The sequence below is a fragment of the Phaethon aethereus genome (assembly GCF_964289735.1).
Source record: "Phaethon aethereus genome assembly, chromosome: 3".
Classification (NCBI taxonomy): domain Eukaryota; kingdom Metazoa; phylum Chordata; class Aves; order Phaethontiformes; family Phaethontidae; genus Phaethon; species Phaethon aethereus.
In genome coordinates this window covers 14,387,601-14,407,359 of record NC_138576.1, presented here as the reverse complement: position 1 = coordinate 14,407,359, position 19,759 = coordinate 14,387,601, and the positions used below count along the sequence as shown (strand labels likewise).

General features: G+C 39.8%; 1 protein-coding gene across 1 annotated transcript in view; it reads right to left on the bottom strand.

The window, feature by feature from the left end:
• Positions 1–11,561: 11,561 nt before the first annotated feature.
• NBAS (NBAS subunit of NRZ tethering complex) overlaps positions 11,562–19,759 on the bottom strand; it is a gene marked incomplete at both ends in the record, with an annotated part of 185,312 nt that continues 177,114 nt past the window's right edge. Inside the window, one exon of the mRNA XM_081997756.1 lies at positions 11,562–11,837. Within this exon, the coding sequence (XP_081853882.1) occupies positions 11,562–11,837 (276 nt within the window). The remainder of the gene's footprint in view (positions 11,838–19,759) is intronic.

The following is a 19,759-nucleotide window of genomic DNA, read 5'->3' as shown; positions in this document are numbered from 1 at the left end:
GATAGCTAACAGGATTACAGGAATGGATATACACACATCTGAAGCAAGGCAAAACCCCAAGGAACTCCCAGCCCACAAGCCAAGGGGCTTCACGTTCTGCATTGCAGAAATGTGACAGGACTACAACGTGGATTTGTATGTACCAGGTTTTTTAAGAAATTTCTCCCATGTATATTTATTCGCTGATAGGGATAGGCCTTTATATGAGGTGCTTACAAAAAGAGAACTTGTAAAAAAAAAAATATCAGCCATGTCCATTTTGGCTTCCATGGCGTACAGGACTTTATAATCTGTTATAGTGGGGCACAATCTGACACTGGGTGCCCTTTCTGCCTGTATTTTGGGAAACCAACCAGATTGGAAGCGTCTATTCACAATAGCGTGCAGCTAAGCTTGAAATGGCATTAACCAATTAGCCACATCAGTAGCCCAAAAGAAAAATCTAAACCTAAGGCATGGCCTGATCCTCTGTCCAAGGACCCCGACATTGGCCCAGCTGAAAAATCTCAGGGGAGAAATCTCACTGCAGTCAACACGTCCTTTGAAAGCCCGCTGGAGCCCCACTATAATGGGAGCTCTAGGCTTCGCCTCTCTCCTAACCCTACTCTTGACCACCAGCAAGCCCAAGGGCCTGGCTGAGCCTCAGCCATGGATCCTCAGCTGGTCCAAATGAAAATATTCTCTGAGAATAACTCTGTCCGCTGCCTACCTCTTCCCCTGGGCAGCCTTTCCTCAGCTCCCCTCCAGCTGCAGCTCCAGGCTCAGAGTGAAAGCGGGAAATTGGGTATTTCAGTGCTGTGCTGCTGGGCTACACGCTTTGGGACCTGAGCCTCTTCTCCCAGGTCTCTGTCTAGGACCACTCAGACCTGTCACTTCAGTCTTACAGAATTCACCAGATCTAGGTGGGAAAGGACAAGTCAGGACAGTGTTTTGTTAAACTGTACCTATTCACAGGAACGGCAGACACTATGCACACCCTTTAAAAGATGAGCTGTAACTCATCTTTTCATTGTCAACCTACATACAGAAGGTTGGACAAGCCCTATCACTTCAAACAGGTTAAGAAAAAGCACCATATGGAGTTAGTTCCAGGCCAGACAGAAATAATTTCCAAATCAAAGCACAGAGCTAATGCATCTGTGTAACATCATCTAATTATTGGCAGATAGATTATTGCACAGTATTCTCCCAGGCCAAGTCATAAAGGATTCACAAACACACTTTAGGATACAAGCCATGAATTCACAGCACTGGGGTCTGAAGCTCTTTTCATTTTATTCTAAACATCTGTAAAGGAGGTTTTTGCTGCTATACACAGGGATATCTAGGGCATTTACATACCACAGATTCTGATGCACTTCTATCACCATCTTGTCTCCCTCTTGCAAAACATTAAACCAGCTTTAGCTAAGTAATCCAGGAGCAAAACTATAGCATGTATTGGGCTTTTATATCCTTTTAGCCAAATAAATAGATTAATTAAAAATACTAGAAGCTCAGAAAAGTAACAGGTTTTGGTAAGCAGTCTGGAGAATCAAACTCTTATGTAAAAACATCCACTAGAACATCTGAAATAAGAAAAATCAGTAAAAATCTAAGCATTTCCAATCAGGAAAACCAGGCTACATTTGTCCATTTAATTTTCCATCAAAAATGGCTGGAATAGCTCTAAAAAGAGCTACTTATTTCCATTCTTTCAGGCCTATAATGTTTGAAGCCTTCATATGGTTTACTTTGATGCTATGTTTAAAAGGCAAAGCAGAACAACCTGGATAGGCACCCATAAATGAAATAATCACACGATCATTCGGAAATTAAAGGTAACATTTACACACACACCCCCCAATTACCTCTCTCTAATCCGTCTGCTGTCCACCTATTAAAAAGAGGGAAAACGATGAGCCAAAGGGCCTGTTCTTTCTCCTGGCGCATCTGTGGAGGGAGCATCCAGGGTCTGGCTGAGGGTACGTTTCCCAGTGGCTACTCTAAAAGAGAGGAGCAGGCTGGCCAAGCAGCAAAGTCTCTGGACACCTCTAGACAACCACCTTCTTTCCACTCAAACTCTACAAACAGGAAGCTACATACATAAGTGTAGTCTTAGTAAAAGTAGCATCAATAAGGCAGCCTACAGAGTCACAGGAAAGAGAGAACACAATTCAAATCTTGGTTGGTTCAGTCAATCTTAGAGCCGCATATCCTCTTCCTTAGGCTGCAGGATTCAGTCCCTCCTAAGAGATGTTTTCAAAAGTGACCACCAAAAATACATCAGTAAATTTACAGTTACAGTTTTGATACACAGACTTTGGCTCACTTCAGATTGCTTAATTTTTGGTAATGTCAGAAGCTGTGACTGTACATCCCTGGGTCCACAGGATTAGTAACAACTGTTACAGTTCTCCAGACCAATGTAGAAAAATCTTGGCAGACTGCAAGAGAACAAGCAACCACCAAGTCCTCCTTCCTCTGCCCCACGGTTCGCTTTTTATAGCTCACCATGCAAACCACTAACTGCGAAGAACAGGCAAGGGAAGTTTCATCCTGTAAGGTCAACATCTCAAAGTTACAAATGTATTAAGCAATGCAAACCGATCTGCAGCTCTTAGGAGATGGAAAAGCTGCCAGCTCCAAGAACTGAAAGCTAACACTCTTGACATCAAACACCCCCAAAATGTTATTTTCCACAGCAATGCTAAATACTACTCTTTAATAGAGGAGAGAGCCCTTAGGCCTCAGATTAAGCCCATCTCATCAGTAAAGTAGGGTTTTGTGACGTGGGCTGTCAACCACCACCTCCCACACACGGTTGTGCGACACTTCTCAGTAATCTTCAGTGGCAGCTCTGTAAACACTGGAGGTTGTGTTATTCAAACTTTTCCTAGGAATTATATCACATTTTTCCCCACAATTATGATGATGCTTTGTCTGTGGATATGTCTCTGGTTAAGCCCTGGTAGATTTGAAATTTGGTGGAGCGTAGAGGTGTTTCACGGTTACAAAATCCATCTCGCTAATTTCTGTTCACCTGCAGATTTAATCCTTAATTATTGAACTGCGATTAAAACCAGAAGCTGAAACTAGCAGCTGCAGTAGGTAACATGGTAATGATAGAAGATCTTCACAAATAAGTTAGTTGTTGGTACCGACTGGTTTTCTCTTGGGACAGATTACATGAGATCAGATTGGTATTGCAAGCCAGGAAGAACATTTACTCCGTACCGTCAAGGGGCCTCTCCCAACAGCACAGAACAGCTTTAAACCCTTGGTAAAAGCCTCAAATGCCACAGAAGGCCATGAAAAACAAACAAGAAGGATGCAGTGTCTTCAGTCACAGCAATAGAGGTGATTCTGCTCCGGTTTGTTTCTCTGTTGATAATCCTAAGGACCTTGAGCCTTTTCCAATCGGTGTTGGATACACTGAGATCAGTGGGCATCTGAGTGAACAGGGACCACTTCAGAAGGTGCTCCACGCATTTCAGGTGTGAAGTTTAACAGACTGAGCTGCAGCTACTTGTACTTTGCTGTGTATATAAGTCTGTCAGTTTTCAGGGGCATTACTCTACAATAAAGCCAAAACCAAGACATTGGCATAAGCACCACCTCTGCTCTCTTTCCTTACTTCTCTGACTTCGCAGCTTACAGGATGGAAAAAACAACTTTTGAAGTCAATAACAACTCACCACATTTAAAGCAGGATCTTGCAGTACAGAGAAGTTATCAAAAATACCAACTATTTTCAGAGGCCTCACGTGGGCAACTGAAAAGTATTTTATCGGCATTTCATGAATTTGGCTGTTAAATTTTTAACACAATTTTTAATGTGTTAAAAAGCTCCTGCAGCTAGTCAAGTGCTAAGTGCAAAAGTTATTTTTCCTTTACCCTTTCTTTTTTTCAATCTGTCAATTTTATACATAAATATGATTATGGAATGATAAGAAAAAGAAGGAACTACTCTTTCTGGCTCCAGAGAGGACTGAGCGGTTTACTATGTCTTCTGCAAACTAATCTTACAAGTCAAAACCAAGACTTCTCTTCTGTTTTCGCTCCTAAAATATCGCTTGCTGTTTACTGAAATCTGAAGAAATACCCTATTTTCCACATTCCCTCCTGAAAGTCACTGAGAAAAGAATTTCTGAAATAACTTCTTGTTCATTTCTAGAGAAGCTCTTAAAGCTGTCACTGATATTCCTTCATTTTCTTTTAAAGAAATAGCCAGATTGCCCAGATCCAGGGCATAAACAGAGCACTGACATTTAACCACAGGTAGTGTATCCTAGTAGTATTTTTCCCTACTATTTGGCACATAAGACCAAACTTTTGTTTAAACTAGGAATCATTAGATAAAGGTGGAGAAAGAAACAAAGCCAATTTGGTGAATAAAATGAAAAAAAAAAAAAGACATCTTCAACCTGGTAGGGATCATGTTAGTACGGCCAAGCAGATGCTGAGCAGAATCTATGCAAAGATAAGCACATGTTATTGTGATGTCTTCGTTGCTTATTTTCTCTAAGCAAAGCACATCATCTTTACCACATAGTGTAAATATTCTGTTGCAGGCTCATACAGGAGCAGTGCTCTCACAGCATGAGTCTTTACTGGGGCCTCCAGGGAACACCACCGTAATAAACGCCTGTTGTTTTTCCATCATTATGAACACAAAAAAAAAACCAAACAAAAAACTAACCACACCACAAATATTTTACCTAGGAGTTTCCTTTCTCTGGAGATCTATCAAGTCATCGAAGAGATATAGATTATACCTGGATATAAAGCTTACAACCACCCGAAACTTAAATCTTTAAATATCTTGAATCCTGAACCATCTCAAACTGGACCTTACTTCATATGGGAAGCCATATCTCACAATCACTTTTAGTTTTTCACCCATTTATGTACAGCAATTTTAAGCAGTTTAAGAAAGTGCCAAAGACTGAAAAAATACATCTTCGGAACATTTTTGTTACAGAACAGCTGTAGCATTTATAGCTCCAAAGTCCAAAATGGCCTAGGTTTGATTTTGCTCCACTTTTCTTTGCAACGGCTTTACCAGAAATAATATTTAAAGCCGCGCTATGACAATCATTCGTTAAGTGCTTAACTGCACGGAACAGCTCACAAGAGAGACACTTTCAGGGCTGGCCCTGAAATCCCACTACCATTCCCTTTTAGAGATTATAGGATACTGCCTATATATATTTCGCATACATACTACTGAAAGTTGCATTCAGATACTGTTGTGTCTTTTTTCCTCTATAGCCAGAACCAGCACAGATGGTACTACCAGATTAATTAAAATCACCCCCCGGTTCCATTCGCAGTTTGCGTTCTGTATTGTTCTCCCATTTAGACTAAACTCCTTCTGCTTATTTGTTTCCAAGCATTACTTTTTATTTTTAAACAGCGTACATCTGCTTTGCTCATTAGAATAAATATTTCACAGGCACATTATGTAGATAAAGATTCTCACAGGCTGCCAGGCGGTTTTCTGCGTCCGGGGTGCGAAGGGCTTTGGGCGACAGATCGGGGCTCTGAGCGAGGCTGGTTTCCCTGCTCGCACGCCTGGCAAGCGAGGGAAGCCTGGGAGGGCCGACTGCGAGGAGGTTCAGCCTCAGCACAGCTTGGCAGAAGATGGTGATTTCAGGGGGAGAGCAACACACGTTAAGCAGACAATTCCGTTTTAATGGTAACCGCATTTTTTGCATTAAGGTTTATGTCTACTGACTCTCACCATTAAGTCTTATTTCCCTCGGAGATACTAATTATTTCCCCACTTTTTCCTCATAAACAGTGCACCAGGTCTAGTATTTTATTACCTTTGTGCCTTGAGGAAAGAGCCTGACTTGCACCAACTGCTATCAGGAAACGTTTCAGCATTTCGTATCTTCAAAAGAATGAATCTCGGTTTAATACTCAGCTATGCTGGAATTAGGCATGCTGACCAGTGACTACACCGGGTATTTCAGCTTCTACAGGTATTTCAGTAACAACCACATATAAATTGATTATACACACAAGATTTCTACTAATTGTCGTGTATCTGGTATGGATAAGCCATGCAGGAAGCTGGGGTTTGGTAACGGTACGGCTGTGCAACAGGGAAGCTCCTGGGGTCTCCGCCGCCCGCTCCCAGGCAGCCTCAGAAAGCACAGTCTCTATTTTTAGGCAGAAATGCTGACCAGGTTGTCAGATCTAGCTGTGAGCGAGCTGGACATTACCTCAGACTTTATCTTCTGTTTGCACAGCTTAGTGTATCCGATGAAGGTTCGGTCAACATGATAAAATACTCTGCTTTGTTCAAATAGCATAATCATTAGCGCGAACACCGAGCTGCCCCCTTTGCTAGCCAATCCCAAAGCAAGCGAAGAAAAATGACAGATGAAATTTATCACTATAAGAAGAAATCAAAGTAAATAAGATTTCCATGTTTCTGAATGTCACAGTAGTCAGAGATGTTGAGAGAGGGATTTTTTTTTTCTATAAAGTCTTTGCTGTTATAATTACCTGCTGAAAATACTGGTTGTAGTTAAAAACCAACTCTCCTAAGTACTAAGATGAGGCTCTGTACGTGTGTTGCTAAAATCTTCCTGCTCTATGATGGGATGTTCATTCACTCTGGAAGCTCAGTACTCCATCTCCATGTAGTGCAACGGAGCAACACTGAGGACAAACATAGAAGAGTTTAAGGCACTGCACTCTTGAGGCCATGGAACCATGTCAACAGCTGATTTAACCAAGCTAAAAGAGTCTAAGTCTGATCATCTGTAGGACCTTTATCTATTCTTCTGCTTTTACATATGTGCCTCATCTTCAGCAAAGTGAGCTAGCTGTTTTCAAGTGCAGGCAGTCACTAAAGAGACTCAGTTTTACTATTTTCTGTGTCTACAAAAGGGGACCAATAGTAAAAATGTTGAAGACCGCTGATGAAGACAAGTGTTTGAGTGAGAAAAAGGGCTGGATGAAACACTGGAGTCTTCACGAGATGTACTGTCTGGGTGATCAACTGGTAAACAGGCTTCAATCTGTAACTACAATTATGTACATGAGAAAAATAATCCTACAATAAACTGTAAAAAACCATACAAAGTAATGCACTCTACCAAAGTGGAAAGAAGAGTCAAACCAAATAATCCTACGCAAACACTACCTCAAGTACTCAGTAACAGTTAAACAAACTGCAAAACATTTTTATGCCACTAGACGAACCATTGGTATATCTGCAACATTTGATTCAAGGCATGGCTCTGCTCCTCCCTTCCACGTCTCAGAAAATATCCCGAAAAAGACACTGAGATAAATAAAGAGGATGACCAAAGGTTATAGAGAAATAACTAAGTATAGGTTGGAAAAGATACAACTGAGTATATTAGAAGTCTATACAGAGAGGGTGAACAGTGATTTAGCTTTTCCTTTTTTTCTGATATAAGAAGTAGGGACATCATTTGAAACAAATGAAAAATGAAAACACACAAATAATGGAGGTGGCTCTTCTGACAGACAAATTTATGACGAGCTGGGCATACAGATCAAGGCACACAACCTTGGAAGCGAGACAAGTCTCAGGGCTTTACTGAAAATGTGTACTCGCTTTTAGAAAATACTAGAGTTTAGGAACCTGCAATTTTTTAAGTAGGAAACGTGGCAGATGTGGTAGGAAATGCTACAATAATAAATCCGTTGTGAAATTGTAACACTCCTAGTTTTGTGTTCATTCCCTTCCTTCAGAATCTCCATCTATGATCAATCACTACGATACACCATCGAGGTCTTCGATGTTACTTGCTGTGTGTTTTGCAGTGAAATATAACCGTAGCAAAACCCTTGCCCTTGCCCCCTTTTTCCATTTGCTTCCGTTGCTGAGGTTGATTTGATGTTGCCCTGCCCTCGAGTTGCTCTCCAGCCAGAGCCTTCTTGTTCGGCACTCACCTGCTGACAGATGAAAGGTAAAATCTTCAGTTCCCCTGTGGTCTGCTGTCTTCCTCTGCATACGCAACACTTTCTTTGGGAGAAGAGCTGACTGGGTGGTAACCATCATTCTCAGGAGCAAATGGCCCACGGTTTCACCTAGAACCTCTCGTTTTGTGGGTAAGAGAGGCACAGTGATGATCTGTGTACTGTTTCGTGAAATCTGACCTTGCACAGAATACTTGCCCAGTTTGCTGGGGAGTAGAGGTAAATAAAAGAAAATGGAAAATTGTGTTTTTGCAAGCGTAGGAAATCTTACCCGTATGATGAAGGTATCCATAGTCTACGGCCATTCTCTCAAAGTGTTTTTTCACAGTGCAGAATGTGAAAAATAATAAATCACAGAAAGAATCATTATACAAGGAAAATACCCTAATCATATGTAGCCGCTGCACTCATTGAATTGCACCGTTTTGTTTATAAAAATGTCTACTCTGCATCTGTTTACAGTGATGTACTATCTCCACATACGATTTCAAGCAGAAAAAGAAATTGTGAGTTATGATCTTTCTTCCCTAATCTCTAGTTCTACTTATCCAAAAGAAAGGCGATATATTTTGCTGCTTTGGTACAGCTACCAGGAAGCAAAACGCTCCTCAGAGATGTAAACGCTATCAGTGCTTCTCAGGCAAAAGAGGATTAATTGCCCTAGGAAGCATTGCTCCTGAGACAGAAGTGAACTATTTATTCGCCTTCTTATGGGAGCACAAGCATCTCCAGAGCATGGACTTCTTTCGGGTTAAAAGTCAGCTCATGCTGTATTCCAAGCAGATCCCAACTGCAAATTAAACAAACTGAAAAACTGAACTGTCTCAAGGCTCAGTTTGGTGTCTTATTGATACGAAGGTGAGTTTCTTAGCCTTTAAAAACAAAACCAAAATCAAATACAAAACCAACACAACAGCATTCGCTAGCGTCCCTTGGTCACTCCCAGAGCCTCAAATGTTATTCTACCATACAGAAGACACTAAAAGGCTGGCACTGGCATACACATATCCTTGTTATGTGCCTCCTCTTTCACCTTTTTTCTTTAAATTTTATTTGAAACATACACTGATGTAGGCTGATCATTTTGGATGTATATACTAAAACTGTTTCTTATAGATGAAAGTTTTGAATACAGAATAAATCAGGAGTAGTCCTGGCTGCAAGGAAAACATTTATCACGGATTTGTGATGCCAGCAAAACAGAAAACAGACAGAAGATCAATAACATTCATTAGAGCTTTATCTACAGCTCAGCTCTAAAGTGACACTAAACACAAACTTTTTATGATCCTGAATGAGAAAGTTCAGTGCCAGATTTTCTGACCAATCTAACCTGAGCACAAAACACACAGACCGATCAAAATGGTCCATCCTAAGGTACAGAAATCTTCTACAGAATAATCCAAGGTTATTTTGCTGGAGGTATCCTTGTGGTTTGCCTGCATCTCCTGACTTCCAGTTATATTACCTTTTTAAAATTCTTCCTTTCTTTCCTCTGCAATTCCAATATACCTCGCTTTACTAGTCTGGGGCTTTTGGGACTGCTAACATAAGAGAACAGAATTAAGGCAATACAGCAGACTGATCTAAATTCAAATTTGATATATATGTCAGCTACGTGGATGAGATAACCTTCCATAAAACACCAAAGGGCAGCTGGGACCAGCAAGTATAAAAAAAACCAAGTTAACGATCAGAAGAATTAAAGCATTGTTAAAAAATCTTGTTAAGAATCCTATGTAAGGTGGGAAGTAAGGCTAACATCTGAACAATTTCCACAGTCAGAAAAGCTGACACAACAAAGCAGATTCCAAGTCAAAGACAATGCTAATAACGAGTCAGTTTTGGTTCCACAAAATTCATCACCTGTTTCTAAGCCCTGAAGTCTAGGAAAGAACACAGCAACACAAATTTGTAATGAAATAGCTACTTCAAGCTTTTAACTCACTCTTCTTCCTTCTTTATGATTTAGGCTGACATTTAGGAAAAAGGAGGATTTTAGAAACGACTGTCTCATTAACAGTCAGCTTGTTACTATGCTGCATAATGAAGGGGCTGGCTATCCCAAACAGCAGAAAGCTCAGGTAAGGGTGTTACTACCAAGGCACAGAGCAACCACACCTGAACTGGACCCCTCTGTTGCCAAATTTTGACTGAATATTACCAGTGTTTATGGAATCCGCCACAAGTGTCTGTAACTGTAGGCATGGTACAGACGGCTAAATCACCCATGAACCGCAGTCACTGCACTAGAATTATTTTTGTGTTCTTCTCTGGGTTTTGTTTTGAGGAGGGAAGGCTACAGGGGACCCAATACCTACAAGAGGGTTATCAAGATGACGGAGCCAGGCTCTTCACAGAGCGCACGGTGGGAGGATGAGTGACAATTTCAAGAAGCTGGAATGAGTCAGGTTCAAACAAGAGGACATATATAAAAAGCTTTTCAACACAGGGACAGCCAAACAGTGGGACACCCATCCTTGGAAGATTTCAAGACCCAACTGAATACAGTCCTGAGCAACCTGCTCCAACAACAAAGGAACCATGCCTTGAGGAGGAGGTTACATTACGTTACCTGTAGAGACTGCTTCCAATCTGTATTATCCTATGGATCCTATCGTGTAATGTTTCTGTACATTATTACATCAAAATCAGATCTGAACACAAGATTAAGGCAAAAGATTTACAGATTAATTTTAACAACAAATTCCAGTAAACACATGGAAACATCAAAACCTTCTGGTAATGCACTGTAATAAAACAAGACAGTCCCCTTGTTAAAAACCTCAGAAAACAATTAGAAATACTTCGCCTTACAAAGGCAGAAAGGCATTTGGAAATGCCTATGCAATTTTTCAGACCATGGGAAAAATATAAGTAAGATGCTTTGAAAGTGCATTCACAAAAGGTAACAACGAATGATTAGGATTTGAGGTGGGGCTTCCCAAGTTGCAGAGAAAAATACCTCAAAGACTAGAACTGCCTGCAAGCACAGAGTTCAGCTTGTCCTTATGACTAAACATCACTGAAAAGAGATAGGAATTTCTGGAAAAAGTGGCTGAAGAAACAAAATACTTACCTGTCTAAAAGGAGGAAAAAAGAGACTACAATAAATGCAAAATATTTTACTATTGCAAACAAAAGCTGTGGTAACAACATTGCACAATATCAAATTTCAAGGTTTTGAAATTCTCAGAAATTACTCTTGTGATTTTTTTTTTGTGCCATATATATTTATAATTATATTTTTACATCAGTTTTACATTATGAGAAGAGTAAATTACTTACAGAAATTAAGACAAATTGTATATAACCTGCCAGCTTACTAACAATTCATTTATATGTCACAGAGTGTAGCCATTTAACAGTTTTCTCTGTTCTGAAAAGGATTATCAGATTCAATGCTTTGCTAGTCATATAACAGAATGATACGCTCTGGACCAACAATTTTTTTAAACAATTAGAAGTACATGGGAATCCACTGTAAGTGTGCTGTTTGTATTTTCTACAAAACATAGGCAATAACTAACTTCGTTACTTCACGAGAACAACAATTCCTCCCTTTTGTGTAAGAACTCAGCAAAAAGGCAGACAAATGCATAAATTCAACATCTTTAAATCCAATGCTGAACAGCATGGAGGGCAGTAGTAAAAGTCCTGAGTGCAGGATGAGTCCCTCGATGAGACATCAGGAGGGACCCAGCCTCTGTGCTGAAGCCTGCTTCTTTAAGTTGTTTTGCTGTTTCCTCTACATCCCAGCCTCCTTCTCCCCGGTTAGCCAGTAAGTGGTCAATAAGGCGAGGATAGAAGGCAGTGGATACGCACTTCACCACTAACTTGGCACTGAGGAGCAAGGAAAGTATTTCGGCATCGCAACTGGAATCATCAACCTACGAAGACAGAAAAATCCGAAGTAATTAAAAATTAATTACCAGATACATCGATCAACTAAGTGTTGACTAACACTTAGTCATGAGTGTTCTAACTGCACAGTGTGATCTGGAAAGCGAGAGGAGTATTGTGTACGGATTAACCACAGGGATACATGCTTTGCATATGTCAGAATATGTAAAGGTATATCTTTAACAGTCTTTAGCAAATTAATATAAATATTTGACCTGCACAAAGTTAAGGAATAAGGGTGCTTAACAACCTGGCTAGGTTACATGAACAACTTTATAGACTTTTCACAAGTTCTCAGCCCCTGGACAGAACAGACCACACCATTTGCCTCTGGATCAAGAATGACACCCTGAGGAAGGTCAGAGCAGAGTATATTAAATTTTGCTTACTTATTTTATATTTATAAATATATATCTTTATTATAATTACTTTATATTATATATTATAAATTACATTCCACGTATTAGTATGATAGGCAACAGTCACAGACTCAATCAGGTTTTCCAGAGTTTCAGCACTCACAGCAAAAATGAGATTTTCAGAAGAATACTGCTTATATTTTAAATGATTTAGAGCACAGAGCTGCTACCTCTGTGAGACACCCTGGATGCCTCAGAAAAATGTGGTTACTTGACACACGAGAGCAGATACTCTCTTGAAAACCTTGTCTATAGCTTTACAGATAACACTACAGAATACTTTAAGTTCTAGTTTAGTTAATTTTGACATGTCTTTCCTAGGTTCCTTGAAATGCAGTGTTGTTTTAATCAGCTTAGCTGTCTTACCACTTCAAGAAGTGCAATAAAAAAAATACAGATAATCCAAAAAAAAGGCCCAAAGGAGGGGTAGACAATAGTCAGTTTTCAATGAATGCATTATCAAGTTACAAATATATTAATCAAATTACGCTACCTTTACCAAAAAATCTCTCAGTTTAAAAAAATCTGTCTGGTTAGCCTCTATTTAATTTTCTGTAAAAATTATGTACTATCTTAGATGGTTGGTACCAGAGTACCAGCAAGTGCCAGTGATTTAATACCCCTGAAGACCAACTCAGCTGCTACACAGGACCAGAGGATGCGACTACTCTATACTGAGAAATTTGGCACTGACATTTGACAGTTGAAATTAAGCAATTTTTGATCTAATTAGCATCACAAAACTTTTAACGTTGATTCTTTTCAGGAGAGCATTTAAAGTTTCCTTGTCTGTGTTTTAGTTCAAGCTAAAACAGTGCAGAGCTTTGTTTCCTCATACTCATGTGCAATGGGCTGCATCCACCCTTTGCCCCCACCACTGTCCCCATGAGCACATTGCAACAGGTACTTCTTGCTTATAACCCAATTCTCTGTCCCATGAAGTGTCCACAACCATTTCTTAGTAACACGTAACAGTGTCAATTTACAGTTTTGTTTTGTTTTTAATTATTTTTTCCTGAAAGATTAAAAAGAATTATGATCTATTAGTCCAGAAAATCAAACATACTGGTTAAAAAAAAAGAATAATCTTGCCTACTCAGACACATACACTGAGACATCATGCACACTGTTTACCATGGACCATGCACTGTGGGAAACTACTCTCTCCAGTTTCCCTATACAGGTAGTCAAACCAGAAACAGGATCCTCAAAGCATAAATCAGAACAAATACAAAATCTTCTCTTGAATGCATGGAACTGCAAGACTCCCAAGTTTTGGCATCTTATTTAGAGGAATCAGTATTACATTTGCATGTAGAGGAACACTGAGTTCATGAGGAACTACCAAGTATCTCCTTACATTGAAATGGATGAGAAATCTGCCACCAGCTTCAAAAGAAAAAACTTCCTTAGAAGTAATGACAAATTCTTTTAGAAGAAAGGTCTTTACTGTATCTAAATAATTTTAGGCTAATGAATGTAAGTTTCTCTCCTGTGAAAGAGCTGAAAAGTCAGCATGATAACTGAAAGCATGTATAGGATAAGCCGCAGAAACAGAATATTTTTTTTCTCTATTTTGGAAGATGCACTCTAATTATATAAAAATTAATTACATAAAATATAATCAAAAAAGGAAAAAACAGAACATGAAATATTGTAGCATGAAAAGTTGCTATACTTTATCAAGCATGAATGCTTAGATAAAAGACTGCAGGTGAAGCTATTCTCCAAATAACTTTTTATTGCCTTCAATTTACCATTAATAACACATGATCATTACTTTCAATTAACTATTTTCACTTCCTTTGGAACTCTGGAAGCTTTCCAGAAATGTGCCCTTGTAGGTGCAACTGTATCCTGGGCTGCATCCAAAGCAGCGTGGCCAGCAGGTCGAGGGAGGGGACCCCTCTACTCCGCTCTGGTGAGACCCCACTTGGAGTCCCGTGTCCAACTCTGGAGCCCTCAGCAGAGGAAAGACATGGACCTGTTGGAGCGGGTCCAGAGGAGGCCACAAAAATGACCAGAGGAATGGCACAGCTCTGCTGTGAGGACAGGCTGAGAGAGTTGGTGTTGTTCAGCCTGGAGAAGAGAAGGCTCTGGGGAGACCTTCTTGCAGCCTGCTGGTACTTCAACGAGGCTCATGAGAAAGACGGAGACAGACTTTTTAACAGGGCCTGTAGCAACAGGACAAGGGCAAATGGTTATAAACTAAAAGAGGGTAGATTTAGACTAGATAGAAGGAAGCAATTTTTCACACTGAGGATGGACACTCAACACTGGCACAGGCTGCCCAGAGAACTGGTAGCTGGAAACATTCCAGGTCAGGTTGGATGGGGCTCTGAGCAACCTGATCTAGTTGAAGGTGTTCATAGCTAGATGCTCATAGCAGGCGAGTTGGACTAGAGGACCTTTAAAGGTCCCTTCTAACCGCAAAATTCTATGATTCTATGATGAAAAGCAGAATGGCTTTATCATGTTAATCAGGAAGAGAGCTTGCTGTTTCACCCTCATGCTACTTCTTCCATTAGTCCATTTAGATATTTGTATTTTTCTTCCCATTGAAATCTTAAAAATAAAATCAATTTCCCCCAAGCCTTCAACATTTTCACACTTAGTTACATAAACCTCCTATGGATTACAAAGCTAATGCAATAGTGCGTAGCAGTTCTAGGTCCAGTTTACAAAACAGTTCTAAGAATTGTCCAGTCTTTAGGCTGTCTACTCTTTTAAGTCTTCAATTATTCATTAATTCCTCTAAATTGCCATATGTTAATTACTGACATGTTTTCCTGCTGAAGACAGATTGATGATTAAATAAAATTATTACTGTTGGCATCTTGTAGTATACCATTATCCAAACAGCTCTCATCTTTTCTGAAATGGAAGGCTGGAGGGATATTCTGCCCCACCTCTGAGCTCTGTGTGCTCTATTCCTGACCTGTACATAATATGCAACTGGACACAGGGCTTCAGTGTTTGATTTTTATGAACATAAACCACAAACCTTAATTACAGTAATGAGACAAACAGCAGATGGGAGGTCTGACAAATTAGGTTTTTATGCTGTTATTCAGTTAATGAAGAGTCCTATAGACTAGTGCAATTACGTACGTCAAAAAACTACAAATCGGAGAGAGAGAAGTCTGAAAGTAAAAGACATTTTCTAGCATAAAGCCATTAAACATCTGAGCTATGCTATGGGGATGAAGATGCCTGCACGCAACACAGAAGCAAAGCAACCTTTCTGTAACTCATGCATAAAAGATCATTGTGTCTTTACACATAACAGAAGAGCACACAAAAGGGTTTTGCTTGTGTCTGACAGCTCATCTTTAAGCTCAAATAGTCCAATAGGTTGAAATTGGTTAACATTTCCCATTTTCTGACTCCAAGGCTGTCAGAAGACCTGGTCAGAAAGAGGAAACCTTTGTAATGTAATTGTCTCCAGCAAGTGGATGGAGACACAAGACGGCAACCAGAGACCCTGTGAATGCATTTCACACAGCAAAGGCCACTGTCTATTCTGCAGGTCTTCAGTCAATCTAAGTGGAGTCTGGCAGGTATGGGAAGAACACAGAGAAGCCAAGGTTTAATGAGAAACTGTATGAGAATAGGCAGCTGAGAAAGCTAGATTAACTATTTACCAGTTTTGCAAATCACGCCAATGTTCTGTGCATCAGTTGCATATGAAAAGACAGTCATTAGTAGATAAAAATAAATGCACACACTTAAATTCCTTAGCAACACCTACACAAACTGTCAATAAATTAACGTATATCTAAAAACCTTAATTATGATAGCTTATACACTGAGCAGCAATGCTTGATGGAACTACAAGATTTTTTAAAATTAAATCAGTTTAAATGTACCTTAAGTTTACATCTATTTAAAATTAATTTTAGATTAGAACAACAAGCATTAAAGCAAAAAATTACTACAACAATACAAAGGCAAACACACAGAGCAGATATTGAAAAGTAAAAATACACCATAGAGTATATAATATGGTGTCTGTGCAAGAAGTGATTCAGCAAAACTAGGACTCCCCAATCTAGAAAAGAGGCAGTTTAGAGGATACAGAGCAGATAACAACAACATGATTGATTAAACACATTCTCTCATTAAAAAAAGAATTATGAAGCATCAAATGAATCTAGTAGGATCAGATTCAGAGAAAATAAAAGGAAATAGATTTTTTTTTTTTTTTTAACAGGGTTGAACTCATTGGCAAATGGTACTGCAGAATGTAAAAACTCATCCATTAAGAAGAAACAGGGCAAAACTGACGAAGAAAACCACTGACAGTTACTTAGTAGATGAATACATACAGCTGAAAATACCTGGAGTTTGGGAGAGTAGTATCTCAGAAAAAGAGCCTATACGTTTGCCCTATTCTTACTCTTTGCTAGACTTGTAATTCTTCCCTCTGTTGGAGCCAGGATACTGTTCCAGATGGACTTTTGATCCTCAAAATTTTGCATTTCAAAAAATATTAATTCAAAAGATCCTTACAGGTTATTTTTGTTTCTCAATTATTTCAATTGTATTTAAAATGTTGTTTAAGTTAGCACAGGCTGCAAGTATATACTTCTAGCATGCACACCAAATATTAGCCTACAGTAGACACAGGCTCTCTAAAGGGCACTGCAATTCCTTTTTTAAAATCACTCTTTTGACAAGACTTGAAAACAAGAGAGTAAAACCCAATTAAGACAATTACTGAAAAGCAACCTTACCATCCCACTGTTAAAAGCTGCTGCTTCTGGGCAGACAGCGGAGTTAGGATCTTCTTAATCAGTCACTTCTGATCTGCCTGCATAGGCAGAGCCCTTACTATCCCAAGACCTAACTAAGTCTTAAAACACTGGTTCCAGCAGAGTTTATAGCTGATCCCAAAAACGCTGTTCCAGTGATACGGGATGCAGCTGACTGCAGTTTAAGCAAGTCTCAGAGGTGCAGGTATCTGCACAAATGAATACACAACCACTTTCCGTATTGTGTGAACATGTGAATACGCTATAAACCACAATAATGACAGATTTATTATGAAAAGTCATTATGCCTATCTAGACTACTATGCTGAGGGTCGTAAATTTTTAATTAGTGTAAAACCTGTTACTTCTGGAAGGCTTAAATGGGAGAATACTTTTTTCACATCCATCTCTCCTTCAGCAGGATTTGAAAGTACAGATTTAGTGTGGTGCCCAGACACAATGCACTCATGCGCAAGTTAAAGAACTAATGGGGATAATTATGCTAAGGAGAGAAAATCCTGACTTTTTTTTTCCTTCACTTACATACCTATTTAGGTATATGGCCTCAAGTTGCACCAGGGGAAGTTTAGATTGGATATTAGGAAAAATTTCTTCACTGAGAGAGTGGTCAGGCATTGGAACAGGCTGCCCAGGGAGGTGGTAGAGTCGCCATCTCTGGAAGTGTTCAAAAAACGTGTGGATGTGGCGCTTCAAGACATGGTTTAGGGGACATGGTGGCGCTGGATTAATGGTTGGACTTGATGATCTTGAAGGTCCTTTCCAACCTAGTGATTCTGTGATTCTGTGAAATCTACACTCAAGATGTAGACATTCAAATGGTATCTCTGATGACTAGCTCTCCCCTTTAAAGTGTGATGATCAACACTTTTCCCTGCTAAAGACATGCATATTCATGTAGAAAACGAGACAGAATCTAAACAGAGTTGCAACAGATGCACTCATAATTTCCACTGAAGCAGTGCTACGGTGCTCTGCTTCAAACAGGGCTTGTGCATTTTATCAAATGTCTCTTTAATGCAGGATTTATAACGGGATCTGCATCTACAGATGGAAAACCAAGTCTCAGCAAGGTTCCCATCAACAGAAGCAAGGACCCACTTGCACTCTGTCTGCACGAGTCCTAAACTCTTTCTGCACATTGTCAGCAGGACGGAGAAGAGCCTTATCCCAGGCTGCTAATGCTGCTCTGAGGGAGGATGTGGGATTCAAGCTGTTTCTCCAACGCCTTGGCAGACGACCCGAGCACGAAGCAGTTGTGCGACCTGTGCTCACCCCCACACTGAGTGCTGTCTTTCTGCATCGGAAGGGCAGTTTGTGTCCTAGGCTGCACTCTGCGCTGTCCCTGCAGAATTAGTGAGGGTTCAGCACGCCTGCCCGAGGCTCTGCCAGCGGCACAATAATGCTATAAACTGCAGACGGGCTCAGGCTTGAGGCATTCTGCTCCACCAAGGCAGCGGGTCCCCCGGGCAAGCAGAGACAGGCAGCCTGCAAGTTTTAAGAAAGCTTGTGAGTGAACTGGGTGGGTGAAGACCAGCTTTGCCACAGGTGGCACCTCTTCTGACATATTCAGAAGAGGAACTTGAAGCATCTAGAAGGCTTTGCTCATAAATCACTGAGGCCTCCGCAAATTCATGCGACTGTGAACGCAACAATTTTGTGGATCCGCTCTCCAAGACCAAGGACACATCTTATATCAGCATCCAGTATTTTTTCTGGTCGCTAATACAGCCTACATGGACATTGTACCTGTACTTGCTATGATGCAGTCCATCTGAAAAAAAACATAACCCCTCCTGTAGAGACAACTTCAGATAAGCGAGAGCAGGTCAGGTTTTAACTTCTGCCTACCTAAAGGGCAAGTCAGAGTCTGGGCAATTCCCTGCCAGTGTTGTTTGTGCAGGCATCTAGAGGTTCTGGTGGTAGCAGGAGACAATATTTCTTTCATAACTTGTGCATTATAAAATCCATGTGTTATGAAATATGGACAATAATGGAAAGGTAAGAGCTGCTGCTGATGTAACAGCAGAAAAGAACTGAACCTGCTGCTACCCAGAGTTTTAGCTCTCAACTACTACTGCAGGTAAAAATGCTTCTAATTTTATTCTTGAATGGATCCTATAGCCATAGGACAAATAAATAAGGGGAGAAGAAAACAAAGAGAGATTAAAAAACCCTGGAAAACTAAACTAGAAAAAGATATTTTACCATCATCACTGTTAGCTTATATGCATCATTTAACAAGATTTCTTTTAAAAAGTAAGCCACACCAATTGAGTAGCTGTAAATGGCATAAGACATTGGAGACAACTCAAAATTCCATTGTTTCACACCTTCTTTATGATTTATCATCTTACATTTTTCAATAAATCACATTGCAAAAGTATTCTCAGTACTTCGTCATTGAAAGTATAGTACGTAAACTGAGCTAAGGTATTATTTTAGATCAACCAAAAACATTTTCTAGTTCTAATTTCTATTAAAGCCTTAGTTGAAGTAGTATTTGCACTGATTATATTAACTCCCATTTGTTGGCTATTTAATCAATGTAACTACCAGCAGATAATAGAATATTTACTTGCTCTGTCAGAAATATAAAAATCAGCTTTAGTCTTTGAAAGACAACCAACTGAACAGACGACACTGAAACCGTTCTCAAAAACAACCTGACTCTTAAGGGCAAACTCTGAGCCATAGTGGCAGTAATAAACTTATTTA